Source organism: Atta cephalotes, assembly GCF_000143395.1.
Source record: "Atta cephalotes unplaced genomic scaffold scaffold00019, whole genome shotgun sequence".
Lineage (NCBI taxonomy): Eukaryota > Metazoa > Arthropoda > Insecta > Hymenoptera > Formicidae > Atta > Atta cephalotes.
In genome coordinates, this window is record NW_012130083.1 from 3,192,528 (window position 1) to 3,211,777 (window position 19,250).

At 30.3% G+C, this 19,250-nt stretch overlaps 3 protein-coding genes across 3 annotated transcripts; 2 read left to right on the forward strand and 1 right to left on the reverse strand.

Moving 5' to 3' along the window:
• Nucleotides 1–1,851: 1,851 nt before the first annotated feature.
• On the forward strand, nt 1,852–4,117 carry LOC105619035 (40S ribosomal protein S6). Its single transcript, XM_012200563.1, has 4 exons — nt 1,852–2,050; nt 2,781–2,926; nt 3,484–3,684; nt 3,867–4,117. The coding sequence occupies exons 1-4, from the start codon at nt 1,933–1,935 to the stop codon at nt 4,062–4,064; spliced, it is 663 nt and encodes a 220-aa protein (XP_012055953.1). The 5' UTR covers nt 1,852–1,932; the 3' UTR covers nt 4,065–4,117.
• A 2,402-nt stretch (nt 4,118–6,519) lies between these two features.
• On the forward strand, nt 6,520–10,224 carry LOC105619036. Its single transcript, XM_012200565.1, is given in 4 exon segments — nt 6,520–7,266; nt 7,268–7,554; nt 8,266–8,376; nt 8,451–10,224. Coding segments are annotated over 4 exon segments (2,919 nt in total).
• A 667-nt stretch (nt 10,225–10,891) lies between these two features.
• Nucleotides 10,892–17,093, reverse strand: LOC105619037 (hemocyte protein-glutamine gamma-glutamyltransferase-like). The gene is made up of 7 exons (XM_012200566.1): nt 16,622–17,093; nt 16,061–16,287; nt 14,752–15,353; nt 13,448–13,545; nt 12,530–12,820; nt 11,774–11,934; nt 10,892–11,176 (listed from the first exon to the last, which is right to left on the reverse strand). Exons 1-7 carry the CDS (start codon nt 17,091–17,093, stop codon nt 10,892–10,894), a joined length of 2,136 nt encoding a protein of 711 aa, XP_012055956.1.
• Between the last annotated feature and the right edge of the window lie 2,157 nt (nt 17,094–19,250).

The following is a 19,250-nucleotide window of genomic DNA, read 5'->3' on the forward strand; positions in this document are numbered from 1 at the left end:
GTTTAAAACGTTTAAACGTTTTTAAACGTTTAAACGTTTAAACGTTTAAACGTTTAACGTTAACGTTAACGTACGTAGTACGTAGTACGTAGTATATATTAAAATTTTTATAAACATATTAATTAATTAATGTAATTAATTAATGATAATTTAATTATTCATGGAATTTCGTCGAAATGAAAAGCGCAAGCCGTTTTATTTTCTTTCCTTATAGAAATTCAACACTGGACAGAGTAATAATTATCACACAAAGAGTATGGTCAACCCGATGTTGCAAATACTTTAAAACGTTTTTTAATTAGTCAGTTTGTAAAATTCTCTTTTCTAATTTGTAATTGGTCCATCAAATGCTTCAAAACATTTGTAGCGAGACTTTGACCACAGCCTTTTGAATATTAAAAGTTGTTGTTCAGATATACTATATGTATATCAAAATTATATTTCCAGAACTGAATCGTTGGATTTCTGCAAGAACTATAAACGTTCTCCTGCATTCTATTTTATTACAATAGATCTATTTTTATCGCTGCACTTTCTATTGTGACTTTTGCCAAAATCAAACCTATATCTATTTCACTTTAAGTGTAGTGTATTAAATTCAACTATAAAAACAGACTGGTTATTATTAGAAACCATTCGATGTATGTTCGGATATAAAATATATATTATTATCAAGCGACGCCTGAGACGAAAATAGATAGAAATATATAAAATTAAGAACCAGATAAGATTAGATAACACACGACGTAGTGACCTCACGTCAAGACAAATCTCATTTGCATTTCCGATGATCTGGAATTCGCATTTGTTTTCGAAATACTTCAGAGCATACCAGTTCGAATTATTGTCGCACTTCATCGGGCCGGATATTCGGTGCGCGACAGGCGCGTCACGCTTCGCGCAGGCGCAAGTAACACGTGTCCGTTGGCAGCACCATCGTTAAAGCGTTCTCGCCAATTCTCATCTTTTTCTATCCCTTTTGTCTATGACTTGTGGCAACGTTTGTATCGTGTCACGATGAAGGTAAGAATCCACGAATATCACAGAAATCACGCGTCTTACACGCGAAATATAAATCTTTTTTGATGCATCGAAATATCGATGTCGCGACGATATTTGCATATTCGTCGAGGCTTTGTCTATCTTCATGTATCACTGACCGTAAAGTGTCGGCATCAGGTGTTGTCAGGTGAAACATGCGGATTTTTCGCCGCATTAATTGTTGCATTAAAAGTGATTAAAAAGTGTCTTCTGCTGTTTTAACTCGCGGAATTGATATCTTGTGAAGAAATTGTTTCTTTTTTTTTATTTTTTTTGCTGTACTCTGTAGAGAAAAAATCCTAACCTAGTTTAATCAGTCTTAATTTAGAAGTCCGAGACCCATTCCATCAATGTATATTTGAACTCGATATTTATTCAGAGCACTCCTTTAGCTCCAATTTTGTTGAAATTATTCTCTCTCAGTTCAAGTTAGATTACATTCCATTGCATGATTTGCATAAAATATGATTTTATCCTTGTTATTCACAAAGTGTTAAACAGGGATAAAATGGTACATGCTCATTATGCGTGCAACACAACATAGCTTTACATTTCATCTTTTTCTAATTCTTAGAATTAGAAAAAGATGAATAAGTTAGACAAAAATGAAAATAAATTTACTGATGGAAATGAATATTATTGGATTGTCCGGAAAGTTCGTGCCGCAAAAGATTTTAATTTAATAAATGAAATTAAAAATTTAAATCTGCGTTTCAATTTTCCTTCAAAATCGGCATGAACTTTCCAGACAACCCAATAGATATATTGTGTATAACTATTAATCTATGCATTTGGTTATTGCAGTTGAACGTGTCATATCCTGCAACAGGATGTCAGAAGTTGTTTGAAATTTCAGACGAGCACAAGCTCAGAATTTTCTATGAGAAGCGTATGGGTGCTGAGGTCGAGGCCGATGCACTGGGAGATGAATGGAAGGGCTATGTTGTCCGTATCTCTGGCGGTAACGACAAGCAAGGTTTCCCTATGAAACAGGGTGTCCTGACAAATGGTGGGTTCATGATACATTTATAATATGATACAATTAATATGTATAAAAAATTGTCTTTAAAGTTAGAAATGATTATTTGAAACAATTAAATTTCATTTATTTAATCTATTATCATTTTGCTATAATTCTCTTGAATCTGTAAAAGATATCGAGAACACTTGCGTTTTTTATATCTATATTCTGAAATAATTATTATCACACAGCTTGAAAGTTACATAAATGAGGAAGTAGGGGTACTACTTTCCAGTAAGAGACACAAATGACAATATAACAAATTGAATCATTATATTATTCTTTGCCAATGTTAACAAAGAAACAGAGATACATTGTAACATAGAGAATTGTATTACAATATAGACATTTTCTAGCAAGGACTTAAGATCCACTTAACGCTGGAAAGGCTTCTTTACTGATCAATGAGAAGAAAGAAGTTTACAAATTGATCAATCAAAGAATGCTTTAAAACATTTGCAACATGAAGTGGATTGCATCCACAGTATAATGCAGAATTCATCTTATTTAATGTTAACAAACAATAAGGATGATTCATTATGTTACATCATATCCTTGCTGGAAAACACTCTGTCTCTTGCTGAAAAGCACCATAGATGTTGACCAATGAAATTATAAATGTTTAGTAAATTTGCTGATTTTTGTAATTTTCAATCAAACTTCTGACTTAAGTTAAGACTAAGGAAGTTTCTTTTAATATGATATATTATTTGCACAGGACGTGTACGTTTATTGCTTTCCAAAGGACATTCTTGCTACAGACCACGACGAGATGGTGAGCGCAAGCGCAAATCCGTTCGTGGTTGCATTGTAGACTCCAATTTGTCTGTACTAGCACTTGTCATCATCAGGAAAGGCAAACAGGTAAATGATCATTCACGATATATTTTGTCAAATATTGACCCATGTTGTTTAGGGTGTATTCAAGATAATATTCAATTTTCTTGAAATACAATCGTACACATGGAAGATGAAATTCGTTTTTTGATTTGGGAAATTGCTATGTCATTTATACTTTTTCTCAGTGTACGAACGAAACATGCTTTTAGCCATTATTATTAATTTATTCTGAATTTTTTATACAAATATTTTATTATTACATATTATAATTCTTTGTCGCTCGGTGCAATTGATCTCGTGATCTGTAGATCCGGGTTCAATCCCACCTGCACTCACATATGCGATATTTCGCGTTTAAGAAGCTGAAAATAGCTGATGATTAGATCTGATCACCAGTGCCATTTAGATCCGGCATTAAACTGTAGGTTTTATATATCTGTAGGTGGATATATGGAATCCTTCAGGCTGGATACATTAGGTTAATAATAATAACTTAATAATAACTTAATTAGTCAGCTTAATAGATGACAGATTTCCTACAATAATATGATATTAATATTATATAATAATATGAATTACAGGAAATCCCAGGTTTGACAGATATGAACGTACCGCGTCGTTTAGGACCGAAAAGGGCAAGCAAAATTCGCAAACTGTTTAATCTTTCGAAGAAGGATGATGTTCGGCAGTTTGTAGTAAAACGACCGGTCCAAAAAGAAGGAAAAAAGGAGCGATTTAAGGCACCAAAGATTCAGCGTTTGATCACTCCTATTGTTCTTCAAGTACATCATTTTATAAGAATTCATATAAAGATATATAGATAGATATATATATTTTAAAACTATACTAAAATTAAAATTAAATTAGATTATTTGTTCTCTAAGTTAAATAAAATATAAAAATATTTAAATTTAGATTCTTTTTTATTCTAATATATTCTAAAATATTTATAAAATGTTTGCAGAGAAAAAGACACAGGCTGGCGTTGAAGAAGAAGCGCTGTTTGACTCGCAAAGAGCAAGCAGCGGAATATGCCAAGTTGCTAGCGCAACGTCAGAAAGAGGCGAAGAACAGGCGTCAAGAAGAATTAAAACGAAGACGCAGCGCTTCTTTACGCGAATCCAAGTCTTCAACTCAAACGGCACCAGCCGCACAACAGTAAATCAGTTAAATTCTGAAATGTATTTACACATCAATAAAAAAAAATGTCAACTACCTATAGTCTTCTCTTTTATCATATCAATTTCCAATCATTATTTTCTATATAATGGTAGACATTAAATATGAATAAAAAATAATAGAAATATAAACAATTTTTCTAACAAATATTAATTTGTAATTATTTAATTATCAATAATTTATCAAAATATTAAACTATCAAATATACTTTATTAATGTATAATTCGTGAACTAATGATACAACCAGAAAAGAGATAATTGTAATGAAAAGATTAATCAAAAATGCACAACAAAATTGTTTCATGTAAGGCTTGTTTTTGAGAAAATTGATTTAGAATATTTGTCAAGTATATGTGCAATTTACTATAAATTTATTTTTTTATTTTTGCACAAAACTATTAAAATTTTGTTTTCACTAACTACCAGACCTGTAATTTGTATATAACTTTTAATATAATTTTAAAATTTCCCAAGTGTACATCAGTTCAATTACAGAAAATAGGTCTCATGACTTGACATAATGACTCTTCTTGTAGATCGTTATTTTTATCTCCACTTATGTTTATTAATTACTGAGTAATCTAGAATATATGGTAAAAACAAAGTGTTCAAGTACAATAAATGTTATTATCTTATAAATTATTAAAAATCTCTCTTATACTGTCAATGTATACAGTTTTGTTTCTTTAAAATAAATTTTTATAAACGCTTTTAAAATACTTTAATTTATCAATTAAATCCGTCCACGGAATATTATTTATATTTAAAGTTGATCTTTTTAAGAAACACGCTTATACGAAAAAATTTTATTCTATATTTCTGACTTATTTTTTTATGTAGAAATTAGCATCATTATCCTCTCAGTAGTATTAGTTTACCAACAGCAGCGCCCTTTAATAATAGCTTCTTTACAATATAAGTGGAAAAACAATAATTTTTCCATATCCAATAAGTGTTTTTTTTAATGCGAAACGGTTTTATCCTACTTTTATCTTGCTCTGTGCCAATTGGTTGAACTCGATAAAGGACGATATATATATAGCGCACGTGTCACGTGTGATCCAAACAATGTCCAACGTCCGCGAAGCTTAACGTAATAAAACAAACGACAGTCTGCTTTTGATCGCCTTAAAACTAGGCGTCTCTGAAGTCTGAATCCGTTTATGTCAAATTACGGGATCACAGTGCATAATGTAATCATGAGTTGATTTTCGTCGTTTCTAGAGCAGATTTATAACATTTTCTGTATGCTTCCTCAGGATACAGCAAATCCTGACATAAGTATCAACGTGCGATCGTGAATTCTTCTGTTTTAGAATCAAAACCAATATACGTATAACCAGTGAATTTATAAACACGTATGTAAACTCTTGTTTTCTTCTCTTTTTTTCTTTCTTTTTAAATAATCTGTTATCATTTATCAATATCTTAATCCTTCGACATATTTATTTAAGAAAAATTTCAGAAAATTCTATCTTCAATGTCAATACATAATATTATTCTTTATAATATATATATTTGTAAAAATTTTATTCCTATAAAATTAATATAGAATATTACGATATTAATAAAATTAATTTTATACATATATATATCTAATAATAAAAAATAATTTTATACAAAAAATATCTTTAAATATTTTTAATGAAGAGTTACATGCATATGATTTACTTATATATTTATATATTATAAATTTATATATTTTTTATTATAAATTCTGATAAATGGAAATCTGTAAAAAATAAGTAAAATACTGTCTAACTTAATTCTATGATAGTAATAAGCTTATTGTCAAAGTTTTCATAACTATGTTAGAATTTTTTCAGATTTTTCTACAATTTGAAACAATATAAAAGTCTACACTGAAATTCGAAGATCCAGGTTATGAACATTGAAAATGTCCACAAGATGTTTTGACATTGTCTTTTAATAAGATAGAACACAGAGATCTATTTTACTAAACGAATTAAATCATAACTATATCATAGGATATTATAATGTTATTTGTCTTGAAAATGAATTTAAGTGACAAATGAGCTCATAATGACGTTTTTATATTATTATGACTTTTCTGTGTTCTACTAGGCAAATATAAGATGTGTATAATTACATCTAATTATCATCAGTTTTCACAAATATTTTTCAATAATTTAAGATATAGATAAATATTACTAATAACATGACATTTAAATTATACTATTATATTCTCTTTTTACAGTTATGAAATATATGTAAAGTTAGTATGTACTTTTAGACTTTTTGAAAAGAAGAGAAAGAAGAAAACAAAAATTTGCATCAAAACTGAAGCAATAATATCTAAAAACTCATTTCAATCTAAATATATATAAAAAGAATAAAAAAGTATGGTATTAGAAAGAATCTGAGATTATGATACAATCTTTTTGTTCTACATTTAATTTCTTCTTTCAGATAGAAAAATGTCGAAACTCAAGATAGCCACAAGCAAAATGCATACTTGGCCGCACTTTGCCAGCCACACAAAATCGTCCTTGATGAAGACACGAACGCCAATGAAACTGAAGAAATTGTCGGTAAAGAATAAAAATGACTCAAAGTCGCAAAAAAGCATCGTTCCTAAATCGAAAGGAATCTACAAAAAACGAAGCATTACAAAGCAGAGCAAAAGCATGCAGATGCTAGTAATGATCCTCAAGCAAAAGGATCGTCATTCGAATTTTTTTCTCCCTGGTGGCGAGCTTACAGAGACAACCTGTCAGTTGGAGAATTCGTTAATTTCGCTTCAAGACAATTTGATTAAAGATGTATCTCACAATTTCAAAAATTGCATTGCCAGTCCAGCTAAATTAACGACTCTTCGTAACAAACGGACAAAAGTCATGAATGAGTTCGGATTTTTTGCTGAAAATTTACATAATTCTTCTCAAGATGGAACGAATTGTGCAGGAAGAGATAAGTCGGACGACACTCATGGCGCTTCTGAAGCTCGTACAGTCATAGATGTTGCATGTAAGCTTCAGTTACATTTGAGCGACGAAGAGGAGCTCACAGACTCGTGTAGTAAAGTTGAAGACCTCCATCGCAGGACCGAATGTGAGAAAAAACCTGACGACTTTTTGAATAAAGATTGCACCGAAATACAAGTACATCCGCAAGGTATAAACATTCGCAAACGCATGCAAAAAACTTGGATGTTAAAAAAAAGCTAGGATCCAAAATGAGCACATTAACGTCGATCGCTGTACTAATTTACAAAAGTCCGAAACCACGCAAAACATTGGTACAGTTGTAAATAACGATGCGATTATCCGGAAGAGGGATGCTCCTAAAAAAAATCTCATTTTTAATCAGCGAGCCTGGAGACCAGCTGGCGTTCCAAAAAATTCTACGAAAAGCACAATGTCTTTGCAACCGATGTCGCAGAAGTCATCTCAATTAGCCGAAAAACCCCTTATCTCGACGAAGAGCAAACATTTGTCAACTGATTGCATCGAGTAATATATCTTTTTTAGTATTTTCTGTTTACATATAGAACATTTCGCTAAGATGAGGTGATACTACTGAACGAAATAAGATTTGAATTCAATTTTCAAAGTTCAAGTTTGATTTTTTTCTTGTTTGATATCCTTTGTTCTCCATATAATAAGAGGATTATCAAACTTGAATCTCTGGTGGAAAAAAATAGAAGTATTTATTCAGAATTACACTGTATTCGAAATTGTATCACCTTACACTATATAAAATTTATCATCCTGTATACATATATTTACTTTTGAAGCCAACAAACTTTTTTAGGGATTTTTTTATAATTATACACAGATATACGCGCGCGCGCGCGCGCGCGCACACACACACACACACACACACACACACACACACATCATAAACATCTTACAATAATAATATTATAACAAAAAAAAGTAAATACATAAAAATTTAAGAAAAAATATAAAGTATTATTATTAAAAAGAAGTGATTCTGGATATTTTAATATTTATTTCTAAATTTTTATATTTTTAATCTTTCCATTCTGTGTAATATTATTATTAGATACTTTTAAAATGCTTCATTGGAATTAAAATAATTGTAATATTAGTAATGTTAAGAAATTTATAAATGTGTATAACATATAAAATTAAAGGGATCAAATATAATAATATTGCGAACAATTTTATATTCTATACCTTCTGTATTTATAATTTTAGATCCTTCAATAATGAATCTACGAGCACATCGAAAAATCAATCTAAGATGTTAATGAAAGAAAATAGAGACCCTCACGCGAATCACGTGACAAAAATGTTCGATCATCTCGCGTAAGAGACGTTTATCTTTCACATATATAATATCAGATATTGAGATAATAATATTTGTATATATAATTTTACAGGGAAATGAAACAGCAGCAAAGACTGCAAAACGGAGGAATGTTGTCAAAGAAGAAACGATCGAGGACCAAAATCCCCTCAAAAGTTTTAGATAAATGCGATGACACAAAGCCGACCTTGGCAAAATCAAAATCGCGCCATTGTCAAACACGAACGATCATACCGGACGAATCCTCGAATAATTTCAAACAGCGTACCAAATCCACCCTGACTTACAGCAAATCGAGAACTTCAGAAGTAATCCACACATTGAGAAAGATTATTGATAGCGTAAGAGAAAACGACAACGCAGAAGAAAATGTTAAGAAAAATGATGACATCGATCACGAAAAAAACGACAATAACAAGATCCAAATGTCGCCAAATAGCGACACTTTGCAAAATGACGAACTACATTCTGCACAAGATATAAACTTAGATGAACTTAGATCTTCTCGGAGATCAATAAGCACGCAGGTGAAATTAGATTCTCCTTCGTATCACGAAATTGACGCTGAAAAGGATCAAGATCTGATGGAAATTCTAAATTTAACTCGAATTGTTGCAACGCAAACATTGCCAAATTATATTAGAAATGTAGTTGATGTTGGATGCAACACTTCTGCTATCATATGTAACGATGTAGAAGTTTCCTGCGATCTGATAGGCTCCACAGACTTGACAGAAATTGAATCAACTATGATTGAAAATAAATTGATGTCAAATGTTCATACAGAGTCTTCATCTATTAAACATATTGAAGTCAATATTGAAAATGAAGATATTAACGAAAACAAGAAACTTCTGCTTAGTGAATGCAAGGAGATATTAAATATGAGATTAGAAAGTTATGATAGCATAGAGATTCCAGCAAATGATGCTGCTGGAGAAATAGAAAAGTTTATGCGTGAAGAAGTGTATCGAATTTTTTTAAAATCATTTAAAAATTTTGATGATAAAACGAATGTTGATATCGATGAAAAACAAGAATATACAAAATGTTCCAGCAATCACAATGTAAGTAATATTTCAATAAATAATCTATTTTCAGAAAAATCTCAATCCATCTGCAATTACAACACATCTTGTTCTTCTGAGGATATCATGGAATATCTCGAAAATAATAACCAGCAAGATGTGTTCATGTCAGAGTCGAAAGTGGAAGATCTAACGAGCGATGTAATCGCAACTTTTGAGCTTGCAGCAGACCGTGCGCGCAATCTTCACGAAGCAGTTATTATATATCATAAAAATTTAATGTCAAAAGAATCTGGGAAACGAAATGAAGAGATGATTGAAGATTACGAAATGTCAGAGTTCCGCGATGAGCAAAATTGTTTCGAGGGATATACTTCTTTTATAAGTCGCGAAAATGAAAATAAGATAAGATCTGAATGCGATGCGATATGTCACTTCGTAAATAATGAAGATTTCGGATTTTCAACTTGCTCGTCACGTAGCAGTAGTTCCGATCGAACATGCAGAACCAAATTTCTGAGATCGAAAGACAAGAATTATGTTGGGATGGAACGAGAAGAAGAAAATGTCAAATCGATGATACAACTGATGCATCGCACTCAAGAAAATTATGCACTCGAACTATTAGAATCGGACAAAAGTGATGAAAGTTTTGAAATGGAACAAATAAAAAATGATAAAATTTTAGCACTTCCCGCAGCGACTAAAAAAACTTGTTTCATATCGCACAAGTATCTGCTTTCTTTTTTTTATTGTATTGTTTATACTGTAGTGTTTTGGTATTTGCAGTATTCATTCCAATGCGACTCGACGAAATAATCTTCTTTTAATTTTCATTACATATTCAAACTCAGGGATAACATAATTGATTTAATTGATATTCGTTTAAGTGATTATGTTCTTTTTGGTTTCAATAAATATATTCTCTGTACATGTTAAATTTTATTTTGTTGTATTTATTATATATATGTATTCATTTTATATACGTTTTGCATTATATAAAAATAAACTTATGAAAACTAAGAAAAAAGTGCATGTAGAAAAGTTTTTGTTTTAAAGTCACGAAGAAATTTTATAAAAGATTCTGTAACAATAAAGGATTTTTATAATACTGAAAAAGAAGATGAATATTATTTCAGCACGCTATTTTGACAACATATCCTGTGCAATAGAAGTACCTATTTCTCATTAGTTACATTAGTTACATTTTCATTGAAATTAAACTAAATCTGTAACTCGTTATTATATATACTATTGAAATATTAATACTACAAATAATTATTGAAAAAAATAATTGAAATTAATCAATGCAAATTGTTTACAAGAGACAAAAATCATTGCATTATTCGATAAAATATCTAGATAAAACCAAAATATTTCGTTATTGCACTGATTATGCCAATGATTCAGCCAAATGCATGACATTCTTAGCATAACGATTGATTTGAATTAAGGTCAAAATGAATTCGAATCGTCACGTAGTCATTCATTCAGCCTCAAGGACATCGACGGTTGCGCAACCAGTGATGTCGACCAATTCTTTTGAAGTGAAAGTGGCAATTATCTTCTGCTCTCCGGGCTTTTGCGGCACGAGCTGATGTTCCACATAGACATTCTCCTCAGGTCCTACATCCCTGAAGGTTAAAGTCTTGTTCCTGGAGAGACCGGGCCCAGCATAGTTGAATTGGCAATTGGTCAATGTTTTCTTCAGAGGGTTTTTAAAGCTCAATGTGATGATCGATGGTTGTCCAATTACTGGTTCACCTTCAATCTATAACATCAAAAATAGTTCAAAAATCATTTTCTTAATAAGAAAGAAATCTTTAGATATTTGTATTTGTAAAAACTGCATAAATGATAAATGATACATTGAAGTTATAAATTAAAAAGATAAACAATGATATATCTACATACAATCATCTGTTCTAAACTTTATATTAGGTATAGTAAAAAGAAATCCATTATTTTTGTCAAATTGAATGGAAAAATAATGGATTTCTTTTTACATCTAATATAAGTATCTATTGCTAGATTAATCTGCATCATATTAAGAAATTTATAGATTAGAAATTTTAACAATTGTATATAAAAAAAGAAACATCACGAAATGTATATAAAAAAATTACAGAAATTTAGAGTAAAAACTATTAGCCTGATAAATTTCAAATAATTCGATACTTAAAAATTTAAGAAACTTGTATTAAAAATATATATAATATAATATATATAATATAAAAAATCTATTAAAGAAATATATTTAATATATTTGAATAATTAATTACATTCATTTTAAACATGTATGACATTAAACCAGCGAAGAAATATCTAAATATATTTTCAAGAAAATTCTAGCTTGTTTTCTTTATACCTTGACGTCGATATTCGGTTTTAAAACTTGAAAATCATCCTCGTCTGCCCAAGTTTGCCGAGTTTCCTTGACCGTGGCGATGCAATATAACTTCATAATACAATACTCCACAAGCTTGTCCAGATAATCGTTTAATGTTACGGTGAGCCTTAATTGTTCCGCTAATGAATTAAATGTATAATAATAATAAATAGTAATAATAAATAGTAATAAATAATGAATTGAAATGAAAATGATAATCTAAACGCAAGTTACATAATACAAACGGCGTAATTTATTTGAGACAATTAGCACAAAGACGTCAATCAATGCAATAAAATGTTACAGGTTTTTTATTTATTCACTGATTATCCAATAAATTGTCATTATCTAAGAATTCCAGAGATAAAATTAACCAAGCCGATTAGCTAAAGCAATCATCAATGATTGAACATTACCATTTAATGCTGCGGAAATTAAACGCGTTAAATGTTGTAAATGTAATATTTTACATGTAAAATTTATCGATTTCAATATTAAATTATATTTATAAACCTTGAGTTCTTATAAATTAAAATTCCATTAAAGTATTCGATTCATTCGGTTTTGCTTAAACTCATCATAATTCTTCGATTCTTAATTATGATTCAAGAATTATCAATGCTTTAACAAACTACCGTTTTTGTTTATCTACTTGTAATGTTAATTTTATTCCTATAGCTTAATCGATTTTTGCCGCGAGCGTTTTAAAAAAAAACATAAGAATCTTTGTCTTACTGGCATTTGGTTGAAGCACGAAGTCGCCAGATGCTCTCTTCACTAGATTCGCCTTAACTCCAGTGTAGTAAACGCTGCCGGCTGATAAGATAGCCTGAATAGTACGCATCTCATCGGACTTATTCTTAATATTCACGGTCACAGCGAACGGCTCACCAATGTTGACGCGTTCGAGCTCGACAAGATCGAACTCGACGTCCTCTTTACCTGGCGATGGCAGTGAATAGAATCTCTTCGCCATCTCGGTACTGCGAACCGCTCTATATAAAGTCAGTCTCTCGACTTCGGTGCCTAGAAGTCAGTTAAATTGAATTTGTAGTCAGCTAATCAAGAGAATGAAAAACATGGAATATCTCGATTATTAATATAACATGGATTATTAATTAATACTGTAAATATTAGAAATACGATCTAAATTTCATTGAAAATTTTCAAATACAAAACAAATACAAACAAGAACTTTTGGAAATAAAATTACAAATTAAATTAAAAATAGAGCTAATTAATAAGAGTCTAGCATGGGCGACAATGCGTTATGTTGTATAAAATAATAAATCGATACGTAAAAACAAATTAAACATTTCGATTCAAATTTGAGCCATTTTTAGTATAGAGTACAGTAGTACAAACTCAAGAGTTCAAGAGTCTGAATTCAGATCAAGAATATCTGCGAAATGTGAGATAAAATTTCCATCATTTAAATCATACATTTTTGTTTGTAATATATATTGTTGTTGAAGATAGCTCAAATTTTAAAGAGTCGAAATGTTCAATTCATTTTTATTAATTTATTATTTTATACAATATAATTAAGAAATTACTATTCAATCTTATTAGCCCTTTAATTTAATTTTACATACGTTTATTATTGCTCAATAGAATCTGGTCAGAATAAAGTAATTTGTTTGCATCGCTTACCTTCCTTAGCTTTATAAAGTGACGTTATATCCTGTCTATCCTTATCTCCATTAGGATCAAAGATCCATGGCGCCTTCGTTAAAATCATACGGCCGATGCTGTGAAGATAATTATTCGAAGATAAATTATTATTTAATTTTCAATATACGTAAAACGTACCGAAATAAGTAAATTTTTTATTATTCAGGATCAGCAATTGTTTTACAGGAAGAAAAGAAATATGCAATGATACTTAATGAAACAAAAATTATTAATTAATACTGTAAATAATAAAGAAAGGATAACGTATAAGAATAAAAGTGAAATTTTTGTCACTGGAAACTCCTATGACGAGATAGACATGAGAAACAATAATGTGTGGAATAATAGATAATCTATTATAATTTATCATTGTAACGAATCGAGTCTGTCATATTTATGTTGCGCTTCGCATTATCTATTTACCGTAGAAACGCCTCGCGGAAATTATGCAAATCGTACACAGTAATTCATGCCTTACGATGCATCGAAGGACAATGTAATCGAGAGTTGTAGGCTCAGCAAATAGCGCAAGGTTTGCGTTTCCGCTTTCGTCATTACACACCCATCGTTCACTCCGATGTTTTTTTATGTATTTCACGCATCATAGCTTGTCATAGTTATTTCCGTCCGCAACGAATTTGCGGTGATCAGCAAATACGTTATCGGTGAATGAAATCATCACAAAAGAATATCGGATGAAACATAAAGAGATATTCTTTGGGACAACCTAAGGAGGGACGTTAATTATTTTATGAGTGCTTCCAAGAATGTTAATTAAATAATCGCTTCTCTTGGTAATACTCAGCAATCAGAAGTTTAATTGAATAGAATTCGTAAATTAAAATTTGCAATTTGAATTGGAATAAAATATAATATTATTATATTTTAGTAAATGATATGATTTTCAATGTATTATATTTTATAATATTATATTTTTAACAATATTAACAAAAGAGTTATACCAAAAGAATTCGGTTTGCAATTTTCCTTTTTTTACTTCATACAGAAATGTTCAATTTCTGATATAATACAATTTTATACAAATTATAAAAATTATATAAATTATATAATTATATATAATTATATATAATTTTATATAATTTTATATAAATTAAAATTATGTAAAGTTGTGACATAAACAATTTTTTGCAACGCAGTTGAAAAAAATCTACTGAATCCATGAAAATCGCTAAAGATACGATAATCTGAAATTTTTCCTCAAGGAATATGGTATGACAAAAGCGTTCTTTCAACAAAGGTTTACCAAAACTACTTATACTCACTGGTACTTGTTGCAGTCAATCTTGGAATATCCCAAATCACTTTCTGGATCTTCCTTCCATCTCATCAGATCCGCGTTCACGGATGCCACCATGAAGGTCACATCATAATTGTAACCAACGGCACCTTCCTTGATAGCTTCTACCGACGCCGGACCGCATTGATAAAAATTTTCTGATTGTTCCTGAGGAGTGGCATCGATGGCCTGCCAGCCACCGTAACCTTTAGGAAGATCCGGTCTCGCCATCCACACGTCGTTCCATACATGATAATTCCAGATGGAGTCCTCGCCCATGAGATTGTTCGGATCGTACTCGAGTTCCTCATTATTTAGATCGTAGTAACGATCAACCGATAGTGAAGCATTAGCATCATGGGCCGATACCAAATTGGATACCACTCTCGACGGAATTCCCAGAGCACGACACACCGTGGTGACGACACCAGCGAAGACCCAACATTGACCGTATTTTACCTCATTGCCAGTCTCCCAAAACTGCTCGAGGATGGGCACACTTCCGGTCCAAGCGGCCGGCGCGGTACCGTCACTATATTCGCCATCCCAGCGGCCAGTTAACACACCCTTATCGTCATTAGAATTTATCTAAAAACAATGGAAAAAAAATTAATTTTATTTGATTCTGATTTAAAGATTATTTAAAGATAATTTAAATGAAAAAAAAAACTGAATATAGCCATTTCGAATTTTAAAATAAATTAAATGTTGCAATATTTTCATTCATTTCTAATTATTTTCTCTAGAATGACATTAAATAATTTTGTAATATATCCTGAATAATATAATTAATAATCATTATATCATATTTTAATTACAAGTAGAAATTAGATCAATAAATCAAATAAAAGAATTCTATTTTCGAATTATGTTGAAGCAGATATTGATATTTAATTAATATTCAAATACAAATTTGTAAATATATTTTTTTCAGTTTTATAAACTGCGCATTGATTTAGTTTGTCAGACTTGAAATGCAAGTATAAACTGAAGCTGAAAATAACATTACAAACATTAATCGTCAATTTAATAATGATGTTTATTGTAAATATCTTAAAACTAAAAGTACTTATTGCGAAAAATATCATCTCAAAACTATAGAATTAAAAATATATATTTTGAAATTTGAATATAAATATTATTAAACATCAAGATTCATTTCGATAGAAAATAAGAGTCTTTCTCTTATTGATCGAATCATTTCAGTTGTCGTTAGACTACTTGTAATTCTAAGTAAATTCATATTTCAGATATTATTGTCAATAAATACTAAAATATTGGAAAAGATATCTTACGATTCTCGAGATTGCTCGAACCATTTTGACCGGATCGCCTCTAGAAATCGCCTTGATACCAGATCTCTCGAGCAACAATTGACAAGCTGGTAACACACATGCGTCGAACTGCCCAAAGACCCATTCTCTACCACGAGAACTACCCCATGGACCTACCCATATCTTCCCAACATCATTCAGAATGTACTCGTCGAGCAGTTGTTCATCCTCCAAGTATACCAAATCTTCTGCATATTTAACATTTAATCATATTTCTTTAACATTTTATAATTATTTTAAAATAAAAACAATCATAACTCATTTAATAAAAACATTTGCGAAGAAATATTCGTACAAAACCAACACGGAACATTTTGGACCAAAATTCACAAAAATTAAATATTAATAAAAATAATTAGCCATATCTTCTCTAATGCGAAATAATTCATTATTAATTATATCAAATAATTTTTCAATCTTTTAATACATATAGCGCTAGAAATTAATATCGATTGAGAAAATATCAGATTTAGATCCCTTAATATATTTAGACATTCTTGTTAATTGCATTCAACTGTGTACCTTTTAACCACGGATTGAAGAGCAAGTAGATATCTTTATCATAACTGTAAGTATTAGGTGATTTCCTTCTGCCGAGAGTGGTAGTTTCCACATTCAATTGCCATACTCCGACGGGACTGTCGATCGGACTTCTGACCTCGACAGACAGATCCACTCCATGAACGCCGACCATGCGAACACCCCAAGCCTCCAAATCAGTCAAATAAGCTTCCCTGTTGGTAATCGTATTAACTCCTCTGGTGCCCCGCAGCACGTTGGGATTCGGGCCGAAACTGAAGAGTAATCGAACAATATCGGTTTCATCCACGTACTCGCGATTGAATCTCAAAGCCATATGGAAGGTTTGTCCTCGTCGAAGGACGGGAATCGCCGGATCCTGATGGACGATCTCGAAGTTGAAGGTGCGATGGGCCTCGGCATTCTCCTTCTCGTACAAGTACACTGCTTCAATTTCCAACGGTTCCTCTGACATCTAAAGAGATCAATAAAGTAAATTAGAAAATAACATCACACATTTACAAGATATAAAAGAAATTAATTTGTTAAATTAATTTATTAAAATATCCCGCATTAATTAGAAAATTGAAGTGAATTAATTTTAACATATAATGCGCAGTTTACAATATAATGAATAATAGATACTATAAACAATGACTCAATAATGTTAGTTAGTTATTTTAGTTATAATGATTAGTTTTTTTAGTTATAATGAATTAAAAATGCTCGTGTAAGCATTAATGTTATCTTTGATACAGCCAAAAACTGTCCATTATTAAATCTTATGTTTTCTGTTTATTGTATTATATCCTACTGAAAGAATCATGTCACACAGTTGATGAAATCATATAATTAAAACATGTAAATCACATAAATGGAATGTTCCAAGTTAGTAAGTTTTTTAAAATCACGTAATTTGAAAAATCATATGATATTAAAAATAATTTCATCCATCATGTGATTTTAGTTATAGAATTTTAAAGAATTGAATGATAGAAATAAAAAAATAAGAAAATATTGTCATGTAATTTTTTAAATTACGTAATTTTAAAAAATTACGTACTGATTTGGAACAATCTGTTACGTGACTTACGTGATTTAATTACATGATTTTTCATCATGTAACGTTGTGACATAATTTTTTTCAGTAAGGTAAAGCTATATTATATGTGGAAATTATAACTCGTTTAACCAGATTATTTTCTTAAGACAGAATGTTCTGAAAATTTTGAGAAATAATTTTTCTTATAAAAACTCTAATTTTTTTAAATTTTTTGAATCAATATATAATATTATAATTAATCTAAAATTTAATGATATCCGTACAAAATACCAAATTTCGTGTGTTATATACGCTAAGGGAGAAATAATTTTCTGGAAAGTTAACAGTCATGTTAAAAATATTAGTTTCATATGCAAGTAAAAGTAAAATTCGATGCATCAATCGCAATTTTGCAATCTCATTCCTGGGTATTGCTGCAAGATGTGTTCTCATTGTCGGATCGATGAGTGGTCAGTATCCGTCATTGATTCACGCGGAGACATTGCGTAAAAGTTCGGTAAAAATTCCGAACGCGTAATTCGCGTAATCGTGTCCCGTAAAGGGGCGATCAATTTATCAGCGACATCAAACGACCTCGATCGCTGATTCATTCGTTGAGATCTCAGGTGAAATGCGGGATTCCACCTGTGTGAAATCGCGATACTATGTCGCAACTCACACATTTCCAGACATTCAGTGAATTACTTTGAAAACCACTCGAAACTTTTTTCAATTATAGAAATGAAACCGGTATTTTGAGACGATTCCTTCTCATTTGAATAAATCGTGTTATGCAAGCCACGCGCTTCTTCGTGTTATTTTGAAAGCAAATTGTATTCTGTGATATTATAATCGTTTAAAAAGTTTTTTTATGAGTAAACTTGATAATTTACAGCAATATCACTATATTGCTATAAATAAAACAGGATCTGTAGATAAGCAGCAAGATTTAAAACACGCATATTATATGAAATACAAATAATATTCAGGGAATGGAGAAAGAAAATTAAATCTCTGATTGGTAAAAAGCGAATAAAAATTTTAATAATTTAAATAATTTAAATTTAGCACAAAGTATTAATTTAAAATATTAATTTAACATACAATAAATAATACAATTATCTTATATATTAATTATAGAAATATATATTCATTAATAAAATATATAATTAAACAAGGTATATGATGTTTTATGCATTAAAAAGTTTAAGTTTTCAATATTAAATAATTCCATTAAATAATTATTTATACAAATTAATTTCGATATGATAATATTAAAATTTATTTTACAAAATTTGAAAGAATTTTATTGAATGTAAATACTTGCTATCTTTTAATGTTGTGACAATAATTAATTTCATAATATATAGTATAGTATATAGTATATAGTACTTTCCAAATTTTATTATCAAAAAATCCGTATTGATATTCCTCGTATCTAATTTTTAACTAATTTTATTGAATAAAAGCAATAAATTTGAACTTACCTTATATAATTCTTGTGAAAAATCAACGGTGAAACAAATCACGAAATAGAACAACCACGAACGACAACAGATTCATAAGTTACACCGCAACTGACGTTCATAA

What these genes read in the sequence shown, in the direction of transcription:
- LOC105619035 (XM_012200563.1), top strand. Translation starts at nt 1,933, where the DNA reads ATGGGTGCTGAGGTCGAGGCCGATGCACTGGGAGATGAATGGAAGGGC. An exon ending in TCATCAGGAAAGGCAAACAG is followed by an intron (nt 2,927 to 3,483) that starts GTAAATGATCAT and finishes TATGAATTACAG; the next exon opens with GAAATCCCAGGTTTGACAGA. An exon ending in TCACTCCTATTGTTCTTCAA is followed by an intron (nt 3,685 to 3,866) that starts GTACATCATTTT and finishes AAATGTTTGCAG; the next exon opens with AGAAAAAGACACAGGCTGGC.
- LOC105619037 (XM_012200566.1), bottom strand. Translation starts at nt 17,093, where the DNA reads ATGTCAGAGGAACCGTTGGAAATTGAAGCAGTGTACTTGTACGAGAAG. An exon ending in ACTTTATAAAGCTAAGGAAG is followed by an intron (nt 12,821 to 13,447) that starts GTAAGCGATGCA and finishes ACTGACTTCTAG; the next exon opens with GCACCGAAGTCGAGAGACTG. An exon ending in CGTGCTTCAACCAAATGCCA is followed by an intron (nt 11,935 to 12,529) that starts GTAAGACAAAGA and finishes TTAATTCATTAG; the next exon opens with CGGAACAATTAAGGCTCACC.